The following is an 18,841-nucleotide window of genomic DNA, read 5'->3' on the forward strand; positions in this document are numbered from 1 at the left end:
TATCCTCCCTCCCTCCCCAAATGCTTAGCACAGGGCCTGGCATATCTTTGGTTTTTCTTTTCTTTCCTTCATTCTATGTACCAGACCACTTCAACTTCCATGGCTTATTTCCTCAGCTTATAAAATAAGTGATTTAGACTTCATGGTCCTCAAGGTTTCTTATAACTTTTAAGTCTTATGATTTTATGTTGCTATATTTAAAAAAAATTAGATTCACCTGACATTCCTGACTACCTTTTAGTGATTAGTTCTCCCCCTTCTCAAATATTAACAAGCTATACCTTTAATAATGCATTCCAGAATTCAGCATGGAATACAAGTCAAGCCTACGAGTCTAGAATCTAGAGTCCCTCCTATCCCCACCATCTTTTAAAAAAAATGCATATTTTTATGGATTTCAAATTTTATGGCACATCTCCTTTTATATAAGCATGTTAGTTCTTTTAGTAGCCCAGGGCATAGCTCATGGGGTTAAATGAATTTACTAAGCTTTATTAAGTTCTCTCTAAGCACTTCCCCACTTATCTTTGGTATCAACAACATAGCACAAAATAAGGGGAGAAAGTAAGAAAAAGGAATCTTCCCCAAATTTATAGTAAAGAAACACCTTGGGGAAATGTGATTAGAGACCATTTAATTGTATACTAGGAATGTCCAATACCTGAAGTCACTTAACTACATAAAAGGAAAGTCTTTAATGTGATATAATGGAAAAAAAACAAAAAAACAATGGATTTGGAATCAGAAGAAGCAGTTCAAATTGAACCTCCACTACTTTCTATCTGTCTGATCATGGGAATGTCATTTATTCTTGGGGACCTCAATCTCCTCATCTCTAAAAAGAAGGAATGAGAAATAGATGGCCCCTAAGATCTGTCAGATTTAAATCTATGATACTAATTTGATCTCTAATTGAATAAAATATAGTCAGTTTCAAATACTTAGGGATCAAATTTTCTAAGAATCTGTATTATCACCTTTTTTGTTTCTTCTTCAGTTCAAGTCTTTAGGCAAATTATTATAGCATCTCCTACAGGAAACATTAAGTAGGGCAGAAAAAAGTACTGTATATTATTAGCAGCTCTGATAAAATGAAAAAGCTAAAGGAATAAGCACTATGATATAAATTAGAACATATTATTTATAGATGAAAAAGACTAGCCAAAAACCTACATTTGATAGAAGGAAACTGAGGCCCAAACAAGTGGAAGAAATGATCCAAGTTCACAGGCAATAAGTAAAAAGGCCAATATTTGAACTTAAATTACCCAAATCAACTTAAGTTATCCAGTGTATTTTCCACTAGACCAGTTTGGTTAAAATCAAGATATGGTATTATAACTATATATTTCTAAATCTACTTAAACCTCTCTCCTCAACTGCAACAGGCAATAATCAGAACCGTTTTGACCAATATTCATTCAGAATATTTGCTGTAGGACTGCATGGTACAAAAAACCCAGCTGCATGAATGTTTGAATAAGAAAGTATTAGTGATAATGTAAATAAAATAAAGATGGGAAATTAAAGAGTTTCTCCTCTCCCCCCACCCCAAAAATAAATAAATAAATCAGGTGGGGGGAAAAGGAGGAGAGTTGTTTATGAAAAATCTCAATCAGGAATCTTCTCTCACAGAATTTATCTGCCTTGAAAAGTATTTGTATAGTAAGGAAAGATTCAAACAATAAACATTTATTAAGTGCTTACTATCTACAAGCACTGGGGATACAAAAGCAGTCCCTGATCTCAAGAAACTAACATTCTACTGGAGTGGCAATATATATGTATGTACATATGTAAATGTACAAGTTTTCATAGTCCTGTGACTATGAATATACAGATTAGAATGAAAGTAACCCTAGGAAGAAAAACTCAAGTAATTAGGGAGACTGAGAAAAGTCTCCTGAAAGATGGTATTTGAAGGTAGTTGGTAGCTGTCATAGAAGATGGTATTTGAGTCTTGAAGGTAGGGATTCTAAAAGATGGAGGTAAAGATAAAATGTTTACCCATTTTAGACAAAAACAATCCCCAACCATCAGAAAAAAAGATTTTCAAGGAAAATAATCAGTAGCAAAAAAGTACATGTACTAATATTTAACACTGACAAAGAAGTTGGTTTCCTTTTTGTTAAAGCATGTTATGTATCATGCAATAAATTACCAGTTTTTTGCTCTTCCTTCTCCCCACCCAAAATTATTTCTAAAATATTAACTTTAATTTTTAGGGTTATTCTATTTTTGGCTACAATTCAGACATTATTACTTTCTCTACCTTCTTTACTTAATCAAGGAGAATCCCTTCCACCAGGTCCTCTCCTTGTGAAGAGTCTTAGGATATAGAAATGATTGTTGAGTATTATTAATTTGTGCTTACTATAATATCATAGGCTCCATGTAAAATCAGTGAAGAAATCAGAGTAAGAAATTTCTGGGGAAGAAGATCTATCAAAGTACATCTGTAGGGCATAATTAAAGACATAATTAAGGTGGTGCCCAAGTCAATTTTTTAAAGTCTGTCTAATTCTGCTGTTCTCTGATCCAAATTTCTCACCATTTTATTGGGTTGATTCTCCAGTAACTTCACTAGCTCATTATTGTATTAGAAGTAGTGGCAGGTTCTTTGTGGTATATACTTCAGAACTCCCCCAATTTTTTCCAAATTGTAAACAAAACTTATGTTGTTTATCTCAGGAATGAGAAGTGTCTCCCCTCAGTAACACCCATCTCACCTCCTTCTCTTTGTTGAGCAACACCAACTGGCTATCTGTTAGTATGCAATACTTCCGCTCCCATGTTGTTGTTTCAGTGTAGGGTGACTGGCCACATGACAGACGGTGAGTGGGTGGCCCTTTCACATCTGTATAAGAAAATGAAAAAATAAAAGGCATGACAGCTTGTTAGTGTGTCTAATTAGCCATCATTATAAGATTCTCTATCAAAACAAAATATTTAAGAAAGTATTTCTAAATATTAAAAGTTGAAAGAGTAAACTTTATTTGTTGTTTCTTGAAACTCTTTAAAATATGCAGGTAATCTGTACAAGGTAGCAAATCTAGGGAGCAATCTTGGACTCAGATGTGAGCTGCAGAGAAGCAGATGGAAACAGATTCATCTTGTATACTTTTTTCTCATTGTACCAAAATGAAAAAAAAATTACTCACTTAAATTAAATCAGACAACATTCAAAGTTAAAAAAAATAAAATTAAGATAAAACAGATTAGGAATTAAAATAGAAGGTATGCCTGGTGTCAGAAGTACCTGAGTTTAAATAGAGCCTCATACACTTAATAGCTGTGGAACCCTAGGCATGTCTGTCTCAGTTTCCTAAATTTAAAATGTGGTTAATAATAGCACTCCCCTGCCACAATATTTATAAAGTCTTTAGCCTGGTACCTTGTAGGTGCCATATCTGAGATCCATAAACTTTTTTTTTTTTAAATTTTTAAAAATATTTTGGTAATCAAGATAATTACTTTTTTTTGTAATCTTATCTATTTAAAAACATTATTCTGAGAAGAGATCCATAGATTCATCTGACCGAAAGGAATCTATGATAGAAAAAAAAAAGTTCTTATGCCATTTAGAACTCTTATATTTGAAGGAAGGTACCACAAAGTAGGATAGTGATAGACTGTTCAGTTCAATTCAATTCAACAAACACTTTAAACTATTGCAAACCAGCAGGGAGAAGGTACCAACTTCAATAGCTCTAATAATACAAAATAACAGTGCAAATAGTATGTATGGTCCAAGGGAACCAGTGAAGGGACCAGAGGAATCAGACGAGCATTTGAGCTGAGTAGTGTTAGAGACTTCATAAAATAATAGCAATAGCTCTGGACCTTGATTCGGAAGATCAGCATTCAAATGCCAACTCTTCACTTAATAGCTTTGTGACTTTGGGGAAACTTAATTAGTCTCTAAGTTGGCTTCCCCACCTGTAAAAAGAGGCTAATAATACTTTTGTAAGAAAGTGCTTTGTGAGCCTATGGTGCTAAAAATAAATGTGAACTATTAATATTATAAGGACAGACAGGTTTTCAGCACTTGGAATAGAGATAGGTATAACAGGCATAGGGAGCATACGTGCAAAGTCAAGGGTGTAGAACACTGTAGGACATGTTTACAAGGATAGTATGTACTCCAGTCTGTCTAGAGAAAATAGTGTAAGTGGAAGGTGCTGGTATGAGATAAAGTCAGAGAAGTAGAATTATACCAAATTATGGCTTACATGTCAAGTAAAAGTGTTTGAAGATTGGTCAGGAATAAAGGGGAATCAGTAAAAAGCTTTGGAAGAAGAATGACCTAGGCAAATCTATGCTAAGAAAGCTGAGTCAGGAATAGGGAATAGTTTAGAAGGAAAAGAAAAGAGATGTAGGAAAAAGTGTCAGGAGGTTCTGGTCAAGTGGTAATGAACACTTTATATAAAGGTCTTAGAAGTGGAAACACAAATAAGGGAATCAATGACAGGAAGAGTTGTTGAAATTCAGTAATTAACTGGATACCAATTGGATAAGAGATGAGCAAGAGGGAAAGATTAAATAGTGTTTTATTTTGTTTTAAACAGAGCAAATTGAATAAATGATGGTGTCAATGAACTCAAAAGAAAGAGCAGATGGTAGGAGAAAATAATCTTTGTTCTAGTCATGCTAAAGTTTCAAGTATTGGAGGGATATACACCTAGATATAGCCTATGCACTGTTACAAATGCAAAAATGAACCTTAGGGCTAGGGATATAAACTTGAGATTTAACTGACTCGATCTGATTTTTGAAAGTGGAAGTGAATGAACCTGCCAAAGAAAGAAATATAAAGGACAGAACCTTAGCAAAAGAGATTCTATATAGTTCCTGAATAAGTAAAACGAAAGGGAAAGACCCTTGGATCAAGACTAGGAATGGCAGGAAGTAATCAGAAGGGAAGGAGAAGTGGAACAATAAGAGGGTATGGTTGGAAATCAGAAGTTCTTAGATCTAGTTTGTAGATCTAAAGGAATAAAGAAGCCTTAAGACCAGCAAATCCAGTATTCTTATTTTACAAACAAGAAACCAGAGCATGAAAGACATTAAATATCTGTCTCGGGTCTATAGAGCTAGGAACTGGTAGAGCTGAGATTGAAACCCAGGTCCTCTGATTCCAAATTTAGAATGAGTTCCATGATTACATGTTATTTAGTTTCATCACTTGCTAAGGCGCAAGATTCAATCACACTGTTGATATAAGATTGAAGTAGTATGGGAAAAGTTGTTTGAATTAAACAGATCAGGAAATTGTATGGGTCAAGGTGTTAAAGTAATGGTCAACAAGAATTGCTAAACTCCCCAATATGGCAAAAGATGAGATAAAGATCATGATCTTTATCAGAACAAAGTTTTCTGAACTGTTTTTGCCTATGCTGATTGGTCTTAATGGCCTTCTAAGTTTGAAATTTCATGATTTTATCATTTTGATAAACTTTCATAAAGTTTTCATAAGTTTTGATAAACTTTGATAAAACTTAACCAAACATATTACAGTGCCACTAGAGGGCAGAAAAACCTCAAAAACAATATATACCGGCCAAAAACATCCTGTTTGTGATATGTAATTTAACATTATAGTGGACATTCCAACCTTAGATAGAAAGACCACAAAGACCACAAAGGGTCTCCCACAACTATTCTTTTGAGATATCACTTCCAGGTAAAATGATTTCAACTGGGAAAAAAATCATTAGACATACACAATCCATTAAGTTTTAAGACTTTGATGATTACATATATAAATATATGTATGAATATTTTTAAACACTGGAATCACTTCATTTTAGCTCTTGGGAGACAGACTTATTTATAATGTATTATTCATTACTATTTGTGGTTGCTACCACTGGGAATAATTTAGAGTACAGTAATAGAAAACTTAAAACACTCAAGTAGGCAGTAAAGTTTAATAAAAACAACAATGAAAAAATAAACTGAATCATAAGTAGATATAGTTGATATATGTTTGCATTTGTATACATATGGTTACTAGTTTAAATAAATATTTCCTGATGTGAATTTTTAAACTTTAAATTTCTTATCCTTCAGAACTCATCTCTAGGAGCTGTTCTACTGAATCAATGAATTTCTTTTTCATTCTTGCCTTCTTTCTGTTAACTTCAGAATTCTCAATGAACTCCTTATTCTCAGGAGTCCTTAATGGAGAATATCTATTCACAAATCAAAGGCATCTTTGAAGATATTTGTAGGAAATAAGCAGATTTTCCCATCTTACTGTTTGAATATGAAAAAGCATTTGATTCAACAGAGCAAACATTGTCTTAAAGAGTTTCTTCTAATAGGATTTCTCTCATTCATATGTTAAAATCTTCAATATTTCTTAAAGACAACAAGAAGATGGAAGAAGAGACTAAGCATTTATTAAATGGCTACAATATGTAAGACCATGCTAAATTTCCTCAGTTCTTTCAAGAGATCTTGAAATGTCACAAATTTGCGGGCTCTCACCACTTTGCCCTCATCTAGACATTCTCCAACTTATCAATGTTCTTAACACTAGAAGGATCAGAATTTAAGACTATCTTATAAAATGAAACTGCTTCAATGGACACAGTGCATCTTTTTTGTTCATAAAGCAAATAGTAAGTTGAAAACTTTAAAGTAAAATTATAATTTTTGCATTGATATGCTTAATTCGCCTGGCACCTAGAACTGAAAGCAAAAATCTATACGAGCTAAGGTAAGAAAAGTACAGTGGGGTTGTCACTTTCGTGTGTCCTTCTTAATGAAACCCAAACTCCCCTTAGCTTTTTTTGGGCTGTATATGAGATTGCTGCCTCACATCAAGTCTGCAGGCCATTAAAACCTCCAAATGTTTTCTGACACCACTGTCATCTGAACATCTCTGTGTTCTTCATATTTATTATACTTGTCTAGTTGATTTCTTGGTTTCTGAGTATAAGACTTTAATATTTATCCCCACTGAATCTCACTCGTTTATGGTGAGCATGAGGAAGCCAGATACAAGTGTATGCTCCAGTGGTACCCTTGTGATATCAGGAGAAATCTGGAAGTGTCTAGTCTGTTGAATGGAACTTCTGTGGCAAATGATATGAATAAGAATTTCCCAGGATGAGCAGGTCTATTTAGGCTGTGATTTTAATCACTATAGGGCACTCCCAAACCCATGACAACACATTTCCATTTTAGCATTTGTATATGTGGCCAATGGATGTGGAAGAATGGATAGAGTACTGGATTTGGAGACAAGACTATCTCAGTGCAGATCCCACCTGAGATACTAGCAAGATACAGCCTCTCTCATCCTCATGAATTTTTTCCATCTGTAAAACTGTTGTGGAGATCAAATAAAATATATAAAATATTTTGTAAGCTTTTAAAATACTATATAAATGTAACCTATTATTATTTTTTAAAATTATTTTGTCTACCACTATATTCTTTTATTATTATTATTATAGATTTTTATTTACAAAACATATGCATGGGTAATTTTTCAGCATTGACCCAAGCTTGCAAAACCTTCTATTCCAACTTTTCCCCTCCTTCCCCCCCACCCCCTCCCCTAGATGGCAGGTAGACCAATACATGTTAAATATGTTCAAGTATATGTTAAATAATGTAACCTATTTTTAGAGAATATCTTAGATTTTTACTTGATGGACTCTTTTCTATTGTTACTATAGTTATTTAGATTCTCACCTTTCCCTCCTTCTACCAACAAAGCAAAACAAACTTCCCAAGCCATCCCAAATTGAATTTGTTCAACAAATATCAATGAAATCTATTTAATCAGAACAGTACAAGTGCATAGAAATCAAAACCTCAATAGGTATCATTTTGAATTACATTTCGAAATAAAAGAAAGTCGATAAAGACATAGGGGAATTTTTGTAGCTATTTCTTCTTAATATTGATTCTTCAAAATTTCAATGTTTTTCTGCTACTCAACTTGAATTTTATGATGATTTCATTTTAAGTTGCTCAATGGAATTCAAATTCTTCATAATACTTAGAGGGAAAAGATATTGGGTCTGAACATAATTTATTAAACATCAATCTGAACCATGCTCTTACTGATATAATCGAGCCTCAAGGCAATACAGCAGAATTGATTTCTGGGATAGATGTTTGAGACAGGTAATGAAAGAAAGAGAGGGTAAAGGACTCAAACAACTTCTCTAAAAAGAAAAAAAATTACAAGTTTGGAAAAGAAAGGATTGAATCAGACAGCAACATAGGCACACCTAATATGTTTATTGTCTCCTGATGTGGCACTCACTTACTGGCCTGAATCATTGCTCTTATAAACACTTTTAACTTGGATTTTGACCATGTCCTTCCCCAGAATTTTTTACCTCATACCCCCATGAAGCATTTACTTATTCAGGAACAAAAGAGGACACTTCCAAAGTCGGGCCTCCGACTTTGGAATTACCTCACTTTTATATTGCTCTTTTTAGGACCTACCATACAGGATTAAGATTACGAAGTGCTTATTGATTAATTTGCCTGCAAGACTATCATCGTTTGTTTTACTAAAAATGCACATATAAACTATTCAAACAGATTACTCAAACCACTAGTTAGATTTCTCCCACAACATAAGGCATATTTTCAGGGTCAAGTGCCCAGACTCCTGCAACCTTAAAGGGATGTGCCAACTTTGTATATAAATTTAGTGGTTTTGTGGTCTAGACAAGATTTCATTTGAATGACTAACTCCCATGTGTAAGTTAGACATGTGAACTGTACTGCCCACTGTAATTAAGCTGAATAGAAAACTTCTGAGCATAACCTAAGCAGCAAAACATTAGTAGCCTCCTTCCATGAAATTCAGGGTAGAGAACTTCTACAGCAGTAGACCCTACTTATTATGTAAACCACTACATAGAATACAGTCGTATGCTATTCAAACTTTGTAAACAAAAACTGCATTAGAATTCTGCTTGGGCAATAAGTAATGATTCAAAAAGCAAAACCCATCTAAAGCAGAGACTCCCGGGATACAAAGTTGCCTTGTCATTATGAGAACAATGATAAAATAAAGATTATAAATTAAATCTATCTGGCTTTCCTGATAAAGTCCTAAGCAGAATCTGCTAGTGCGCTTTGGTCTTAAAAGTTCCCCACTAAATCACTTTTAATTGAACAGCTGGGCTGCTAGCATATGACGTCTTCTCTAAATCCAACTCTATATCTTTTTTTTCCCTAGACCTTTCTGACTCCAAGCCTAAACTCTAAACCCAAATCTATATCTTTTTTTTCAGACCTTTCTGATATATGAGGTCTTCTCAACTTAAAAAGCCAGTCAATCTTATCTAAAGTCCTATCTATTCTCCTGTATAATCTCCAGAGCATAGTAGCATATATACAGTACTGTTCTAAAGAAGAGAGACAGAGACACATAGAGAGAGACATAGACAGAGAGAGAAAGAAAGAGACAGAGATAGAGAGAGAAAGAGACAGAGCCAGAAAAGCAGAGTCTATCACAAGATATGGTCTTCAAAAGTGTCAAAAGATGCAGAATGATAAAAGAATAAAGACAAATAAAAAAGGATAACAAGTTAGCAGTTAAAAAAATCTATTGGCAACCTTGGAAAGAACAGGGATATGGTCCAAAGTCTGGATTAGCTGAGTAGAGATTAAAACAAGACATGTAGATTGTAGGAAGTTTGGCAATAAGAGTGGAGAGAGAACTTTAAGAAAATTCTGAAATGAAAGAGGTTTTTTGTTCTGTTTTATTTGTTTTTCTTTAAAAAAAAAAAAAACAATGGAGACCAGATAAGAATGCATTATTTGACAAAAATTGCTGGGAAAATTGGAAATGAGTATGGCAGAAACTAGGCATTGACCCACACTTAACACGGTATGCCAAGATAAGGTCAAAATGGGTTCATGACCTAGGCATAAAGAATGAGATTATAAATAAATTGGAAGAGCATAGGATAGTTTACCTCTCAGACCTGTGGAAGGGGAAGGAATTTATGACCAAAGAAGAACTAGAGATCACTATTGACCACAAAATAGAAAATTTTGATTACATCAAATTAAAAAGGTTTTTTTTTTTTTTTTTTTTTTTTTTTTTACAAACAAAACTAATGCAGACAAGATTAGAAGGGAAACAATAAACCGGGAAAACATTTTTATAGTCAAAGGTTCTGATAAAGGCCTCATTTCCAAAATATATAGAGAATTGACTTTAATTTATAAGAAATCAAGCCATTCTCCAATTGATAAATGGTCAAAGGATATGAACAGACAATTCTCAGACGAAGAAATTAAAATTATTTATAGACATATGAAAATATGCTCCAAATCATTATTAATCAGAGAAATACAAATTAAGACAACTCTGAGATACCACTATACACCTGTCAGATTGGCTAGAATGACAGGGAAAGATGATGTGGAATGTTGGAGGGCATGTGGGAAAACAGGGACACTGATGCATTGTTGGTGGAATTGTGGATACATCCAGCCATTCTGGAGAGCAATTTGGAACTATGCTCAAAAAGTTATCAAACTGTGCATACCCTTTGATCCAGCAGTGTTTCTACTGGGCTTATACCCCAAAGAGATACTAAAGAAGGGAAAGGGATCTGTATGTCCAAAATGTTTGTGGCAGCCCTGTTTGTAGTGGCTAAAAGCTGGAAAATGAATGGATGCCCATCAATTGGAGAATGGTTGAGTAAATTGTGGTATATGAATGTTATGGAATATTATTGTTCTGTAAGAAATGACCAGCAGGATGAACACAGAGAGGACTGGTGAGATTTGCATGAACTGATACTAAGTGAAATAAGCAGAACCAGGAGATCATTATATACCTCAACAACAATACTATTTGATGTATTCTGATGGAAGTGGATCTCTTCGATAAAGAGAGCTAATTCAGTTTCAATTGATCAAGGATGGACAGAAGCAGCTACACCCAAAGAAAAAACACTGGGAAATGAATACAAACTGCTTGCAATACAAATTGCTTCTGAATCCAATTCTCCCTATGCAACAAGAGAACTGTTCGGTTCTGCACACATATATTGTATCTAGAATATACTGTAACCTATTTAACATGTAAAGGACTGCTTGACATCTGGGGGAGGGGTGGAGGTAGTGAAGGGAAAAATGGGAACAGAAGTGAGTGCAAGGGATAATATTGTAAAAAATTACCGTGGCATGGATTCTGTCAATAAAAAGTTATTTAAAAAAATAAAAAATAAAAAAAAATTTAAAAAATGGTGTTAAGTGTCTGAGGCTGGATTTGAACTCAAGTCCTCTTGACTTCAAGGCTGGTGCTCTATCCACTGAGCCATCTCCTCCCCTTCTTTTTTAAAAAAAAAAATTGAAATACCTTGTGAATTTCAAACTAAAAGTCATGCATAAGTTCATTAGTTATTTACCAAAAGAAAGTAAGTGGCTTTGAGTTGGCCTTTTCTGGTACATGTCTTGTTTTACTCTTCATTATTAGATATGTATGATTCTTCATAACTCCATTTTGGATTTTCCTGGCAAAGATTGTAATGGTTTGCCATTTCTTTCTCCCATTCATTTTATGGTTGTGCAAATAGAGTGAAATGATCACTCGTCTAATACAATGGAGACCTAGGCATGTTTTAGGATAAGGGGAAAGAGCAAAGGATAAGAAAATCAGAGGATAAAAGAGAAGGAATGATCTACAAGAAGAATATACAATAGTATTATTGGTCTCAAAGTTTAGGAAGAAGCAGCACTTTGCTTTCTAGATAAATGCTCATGACTCCTTGTGATTCAAAAGTGGATGAGTAATTATGCAAATTTGCCAACCACCTTTTATTTCATTGCAAGGTAGACTAGAGAAGAAAATTCAGATTAAAAATAAGTCAGTTAATCTTTCTCAACAGTTCCAACAAAAAGTTTGATATAAAGTTTAAATAATTAGATAAAATTGTATTTGAAAATCATTTGTGGATTTGATTTAAGCTTCCTCATTCCTATTATCAAGGATGATTGAAAGCTGATTCTTGACAATAGCTAAAAATGACTGGCCCATTTGTAGAACAAGCAATGTAGAATTTTGTCCTATTTCCTTCACTGATTTTTCCTTGCTTCTCCAAACCCACTTCGCACTGGTTTCACTCCTAATTTTGAAATTTTCAATATTTATTTTTAGTACTTCAAATTTCTTAGGAAGGTGAATTAAAAGGAAAATTCCTTGTATCAAATTTTGTACCATTTTAAAAAGGGATTTTACTTTGTTCTCCAAGTTGGAAGTTTTATATCTATCTATATGTAATATTCTAAAGATTTAATTCAATAAATGTTTATTAAATAACTCTATAAAAAGCATGATGATGGAGTGAAGACGCAGATATTAGTTAATACAAGGATAGATACATATGAGTAATCCTTAATGAAAAATAGACTAGGCAGAGATTGCTTGAATGCAGAAAGCATTGTCCATTATTCAATCCCCACCTATCTAATACCATTATAATACAGAATTCAAGACAGGTCATTTAGTTTACCAGTAGAACTGGAAGGTCATATCACATACTCCATCAAATGATAACTAAAAACATGATAACTTAAAAGGAAAAAAATTACATGGCTTCTCTATTCTGTTAATCCTTCCCTGGGAAGGGAACTTAAAAAGCCAATCAATCTTATCAAAAGTCCTATCTATTCTCCTGTATAATCTCCAGAACATAGTAGCATATATATAGTACTGTTCTAAAGAAGAGAGACAGAGACACACAGAGAGAAACATAGAGAGAGAGAGAGAGAAAGAGACAGAGAGAGACAGAGAGAAACGGAGACAGAGACAGAAAGAGCCAGAGCCAGAAAAGCAGAGTCTATCACAAGATATGGTCTTCAAAAGTGTCAAAAGATGCAGAATGCTAAAAGAATAAAGACAAATAAAAAAGGATAACAAGTTTAGCAGTTAAAAAATTCTATTGGCAACCTTGGAAAGAACAGGGATATGGTCCAAAATCTGGATTAGCTGAGTAGAGATTAGAACAAGACATGTAAGATTATAGGAAGTTTGGCAATAAGAGTGGAGAGAGAACTATAAGAACCTATATTCTATAATTACCTATCACATCATGGGACATAATAATAGAATATCTAATATGACACTGTGCCTTTCCTCCTTTCCTCTAGAAAGTCTATTAGGCATGAGTAAACAGCCACAAAACCTGTGTTCTCTTGGTATAAAGAACTTGTCTCTCTCAAATTGTGATCTCGGAAGGAATATGATTAGAAGGGAAAGGAGAAAGTATCCAGCAAGACAAATAAGCAATCTACTTGGGGAAAAAAAGGCCAGTTTCTTCATCTATAAAATCAGGGTACTGGGCACAATGGCCACTAAGGTAGTTTCTATGCGCTCTCAGTCTATGAACCCTAAGAAATGCTTTTCCTGAAGCTTTTTATGAGTTACTTGGAGCTTAAATTGAAGAAAGTATTTTTGAATTATTACATGTTTTTCTAGCTAATATTTTGTCAGTTTGACATGATGGTCTAAAATAGGTAGCAAAATAGCAATATACTTACTATCTTTCAAAGTTAACATTGCACAATAACTGTATGAATGGTGACCCCTGGAAGTGGGGGATTCTTGGGAGTGAATACAAGCCCTTATGCTTCAATGAATTTCAACTGGTTCTTTAATAATATCAGTGATTTCACATTTCCATTCTCTGTGGCAATTTAAAAGATAAAACTTATGGAAAAAGTATGTGGAGAAGGACTGGGAGGAATACAAACATACACACATATACACAAAGGCACACAAATTATTTCAAACAAATTATTCTTGAACCTATAGAAATGTGAATTCTGTCAGGTACTACCCCTTTCATATGTGGATATTTTAGTTGTTAAATAAACCATCAAATGAACATTTTTATAAGGATAAGATAAGTTTGAGAAGAAAACAGACTGTCAAATAAAATACTGAGGAGAAATAAACAGTAATAAGGACTTGGGGGGAAAAATAAAAACCTGTCCTGAGATGGATGTTGGAAGGCAGAGCTTCGAAGAATTAAAAATGGTTGCTGTGCATTGTTGTCCCTTAGCACACTTTCATATGTGACTATTTTCAGAGTTTTGAAGGATATATCTGAAAAGTGACAGATCATACCTGTTGATAATTATGGCAAGATCACTTATGGATCACTGAGGTCTCATCAAACAAAGACAGGTTTTTGTTTTTGTTTTTTGAGTTTCACAACATAAATTAGACCTGAATTATTGGTTGGGGAGAGCCTGATTCGAGCCACTAGAAACCAAGGGAACAAGGATAGATGATCAGATGAGAATGAAAAAGGATTTGAAAAGGGTTTGAAAAAGGGAAGTTAATTATAGGAGAAGTCAAGAGTGGACAGGAGACACAGAAGGCAATAAGAGTAATTGCTTACAGAAGTTGGCAGGAGCTTAACAAAGTTGGCAATCAGCTAATACATCAGTCACTAGCATTAATGTGGCACCTACTACATAACAGGACCTATGCCAAGTTTTAGAATGGCAAAGAAGGTAAAACAGTCATTGCTCTCACAGAACTCATAGCCTAACTAGGGACTTACAGGCAACTACATAAATAAGACATATACAGGTTAAACTGCAGGTAAGCTCAGAGAGAAGGAACTGAGAGGCCAGGGAACAGCTTCCTATGAAAGGTGGGACTTCTGCTGAGACTTGAAGGAAACCAGGGAAGCTGGAGATAAGGTGTGAGAGTCCCAGACATGGAGCACAGCAATGTCAGCAAGTGGAACGCCACATAGGAGGACTAGCAGGAGGCCACTGTCACTAGACCGTGGAGTCCATGAAGGGGAGAAAGGCCTAAGAAAATGGGAAAGGTAGGAAGGCGCCAGGTAAGGCAGGGCTCCACAAGGCCAACAGACAATTTTACTTTTGATCTCAAGGCTAACAGGGAATCATTGCTGTTGGTAGAATAGGGGAGCCACATAGTGGACCTAAGGGATAGGATGATTAATGAGAGCTGAGGGGAGGACGGTTTGGTGAAGAGAGACTGAGCCAGGATGCCAAGCAGGAAGCTACTGCAACAGTCCAAGTGTGAGGTGATGAGGGTCAGCACCAAGGTGGCGGCAGTGCTGGCCAAGAGAAAGGCGGAGAGAGGAAAGAAGGGCTCGACCACTGACCGGGTAGCAGGGATAAGAGAAGGAAGAGTTCAAGATAACCCCGAGCTTACAGCCTGCGTGATTGGCAGTAAGAGAAATATCTAATAATGGGATATCCGAATGGAAATGTCTTAAAGGGCCTTGGAGATGTGAGACCAAGAATAAAAGAGAGCGTAGGGCTGGCAAAGAGTATCTGCAGAGAGGTAATAATTGAAATCATGGATGCTGATGAGATCACCAAATAAAATAAATAAATAAAATAAAAAGAGAAGACCCAGGAGAGCTTTGTGAGAGAACTCCATTTTATTGTGCATGATGTAACTGAAGGGAAACAGAGAAGGGACAGTCAGTGGTTCTCAGAGAACTAGAAGAGAAGAGTGTCAGGGAAGTCTAAAGAAAAATATATCAAGGAGAAGAGAGAAATTAATAGAGTCAAAGGTTGCAAAGAAGATGAAGCTGAAGAGAATACATTTTGAGATAAAAACCATTACATTTAGCAATTAGAGATCATTAGCAACTTTGACAGTTTTGTTTCAATAAGGAGGTCTGGAGCCAGACTAGAAAGAATTAAGAATGAAAAGGAAAGGATCTGCACTTGTTTTGTTAGGATACACATCAATGGGAAGAGAAGCATTGCTTTTCAGAAAAATGACTGGCCAGAGAACAGTTTCTCTCAAGACACTCCCCTATCTTGGTTCACCTGCTACTTATCTGACTACTTCTTTACTAGTTTCAAATCCCACCCCTTACCTGTGAATGTACTTTAGGCTCTGGGCTTAGCTACTGTCTTATGCTGCTAGATTGATGATGATGATGATAGTAATAATAGCAATGGTGGTGACGATGCTTGGTTAACCCAGTACAATTTCTATTGCCCTAAATGTTACTGATTGTAGAGCTACATGTAGAGATCATTCTTATGAATTCTTAGTAAACATAGCATACTTCTGGGAAGCATCCCAAAACATATAAAAGGAAAGTATTTTATAACCATGTCAATAATGACAGATAGCAGTCATTTAATAAATGCCTATTAACTGACTAAATATGATAATGACATCTTGATTCTTTAGATTCTTTCACTCTAAGGTAATGATCAAATTGAATTACATTGGCTAAAATAAAGCTCCGTTTTATTTTTCTTCAGCTTTTTTAAAAAATCATTTTTAAAGAAACTTAGGGTTATTCTGAATTTATCTTATTTCTATGGCATAATGTAAACAATAATAGACTTAGAACCAATGACCCTGAGTTTTGATCTCAGATTTGTTAAACATCTGGATGTTTTTAAGATATTCAAAATGTCACTAAACCTCAATGTCATCAGTAAAATTAGGGGATGGATTAAATAACCGGTAAAGTCCCTTCCAGTTTTAAATCAATTTTTAGAATCATATTAGATTAGAAATCACATAATAGATCATATTAAGGAACTAGATCTTATAGCCCAATAAGCAAAAACTCTAAGACTATGAAATCTAATTTGCCCAGAATTCTAATGGAATTGTGAGGAGATAAATTCCATCAAAGAGAATATATATATATATATATATGTATGTATGTATCAAGCACCAAGAATTACTAAGAATACTAGAAAGTGAATGATTCAAACTTTTCAAGACACAAAGCTAATCAGGCCAGAACTGTTCTCCTTCCATCCTTTTTGGGGGGAAAACTGAAGGCTGTAAATCTTAATACTAATACAGCTGGAACTATCTCTGTATGATGGCTTTAAAACCAAAAGTCTTCCTTAGCTAACTACTTTAATTTGCTTCTCTCAAGAGAGGAAAAACGAGGCAGATCTTGATTAAAGAAACCCAATAAAATGACCCTTCCTCTGTTCTTCCCCTTTTTGAGGAAGAGTAAGCAATAGGCAACACATGGCATTTCCTTCTTGTGAGTAACTTCCTTTATTCTATGATTTACAAAATGCATCTGCTGTGTCACTCTATCTCAACAAGAGTAGTCTGGGACTGCTGTGTTCCTTCCCCATCTTTTACTAGGATTTGAGGCACAGAGTAGTCATATTAGAACCATCTACAGAGAAAGACATGACAGAACAGTGTGGATGCACCTGGAGACTAAAGGAGATAAAGGGAATATTTGTTCCATGGTTACTTATTTGCTCCTTTCAGATTGGTGAAATGTGTTAAGTCAGCTCTAAGATGAAATAGTTGGGACCTAGGGATCATGCTTTCATCTCCAGAGGCTTATTCAGGCTGTGCTCTGCTTGTTTTATCTCTTCAGTACCACCTATTCCAAGATTAGTTTATGTTTCAAGACCATTAAACAATGAAATATCTTAGAATATAAGAGTTCTGACTGTTATTCAGAGATACGTGAGGAAAAAAAAATGGAGGTGGGGGAAGAGAAATAAAAGGAAACAAAACAAAATAAAACCAGCCCTCCCAGAAGTTGCCATTTGGGTATTCAATGCTTAATCAGTTCTAAGAAATGAGTAACTACATGGTGTTACGGCTAATGTCACTGTTCATGCTGACAGATAGTAATCACTATCTCCCCTTCAGTACCAACAACCATAATATTTCCATGTTCCATTTCCAACATTTCCATTCCAAGGTTACAATTTTGCCCTAAGTTTTTAAAGCAAAAACAAGAAAATATCAACTCAGCCTCCAGTTTTCCCATGGAAAAAACTATCATATTAATTTGAATCTTATTTAGTAATTATCTTCAGTTAAACAACAAAATAAATATCCCTAAGACCAACTTAATGTAGATTTTGTTTTTAGCTTCTGGATAAGAACTGCAGATACACAGAGAAGAAAAAAAAAAGCAAACATTTATCAAATGGTTATTTCATATAGCTGAGAATAGGTGAAGAAATTTCCTCACAGAACATATTAAATAAGTCAAATATGTTTAAAAAGCTAATTTATCAACTAAGTAATTAATCTTTTAAAAATCTTTAACCTTTGCCATGAATAGAATAATAGTGTATGGAATTTGCTAAAAAAAAAAAAAAAAAAAAAAAAGGAAAATAGAAACATACATAGAAAGGAAAATAGAAGCATACATAGCCATTAGACACAAAAACAGAAGAAAGTTAACTGCTTAAAGGGCAATGATGCGCTACATTTCATTTTGTTGGACTTTAGTATGAGTCCTGAGCTAATAAGTCAACTTAAATTTAGTTGCACCACTACTATTATAGCTATACCCAATCATTTGCAAAGTTGATAATACTTATTAGTAGTGCTCCCATCCAGCATTCTGACAGAGACTACCAAGAAGAAAGACTCAAATGGCTTCTAACTATGAGAAGAAATAAAATTCTATTCATTGCTGAGAGGGACAGGCAGCACAATGGTCAACATGCATTAATACTGATGGGGAGTGGGAAGGAAAAAAAAAAGAGAGAGTCAATGTAAGATTTACTTAAACAACATAGACCTTGTCTTAATTAAAAAAAAATACAAAAGAAAAAGATATAAAATTTTCAACTTCAAAAATGAAACAAAACATTTCTAGTATTAAATGATGGAAATTCACAGTTTCTTTTAGTTATGGTTTTCATTTATCCTAGTGGGAAAACGAATGATGTTGAGAATGAATTTCAATGCACGGTTGATTTGTTATATTTAGTACATCTTCCCAAATTAATGTACACCCACATTAGTCTCCTTCTGAACTGCATCTAGTCACTTTTCTTTAAGGACAGCTGCTGTGCAGGGAGAGCCAAATCATTTACTGAA

The 18,841-nt window shown here is 34.5% G+C and overlaps 1 protein-coding gene across 4 annotated transcripts in view; it reads right to left on the reverse strand.

Annotated features, from left to right (window-relative positions):
- Positions 1-18,841, reverse strand: part of RASAL2 (RAS protein activator like 2) — a 328,025-nt gene that overhangs the window by 168,129 nt on the left and 141,055 nt on the right. For all 4 annotated transcript variants that reach the window (XM_051998886.1, XM_051998885.1, XM_051998888.1 and 1 more), the window contains exon 2: positions 2,730-2,857. In XM_051998886.1, coding sequence (XP_051854846.1) covers positions 2,730-2,857 — 128 coding nt within the window. The remainder of the gene's footprint in view (positions 1-2,729; positions 2,858-18,841) is intronic.

This window comes from Antechinus flavipes, chromosome 4 (assembly GCF_016432865.1).
Source record: "Antechinus flavipes isolate AdamAnt ecotype Samford, QLD, Australia chromosome 4, AdamAnt_v2, whole genome shotgun sequence".
Taxonomy (NCBI): domain Eukaryota; kingdom Metazoa; phylum Chordata; class Mammalia; order Dasyuromorphia; family Dasyuridae; genus Antechinus; species Antechinus flavipes.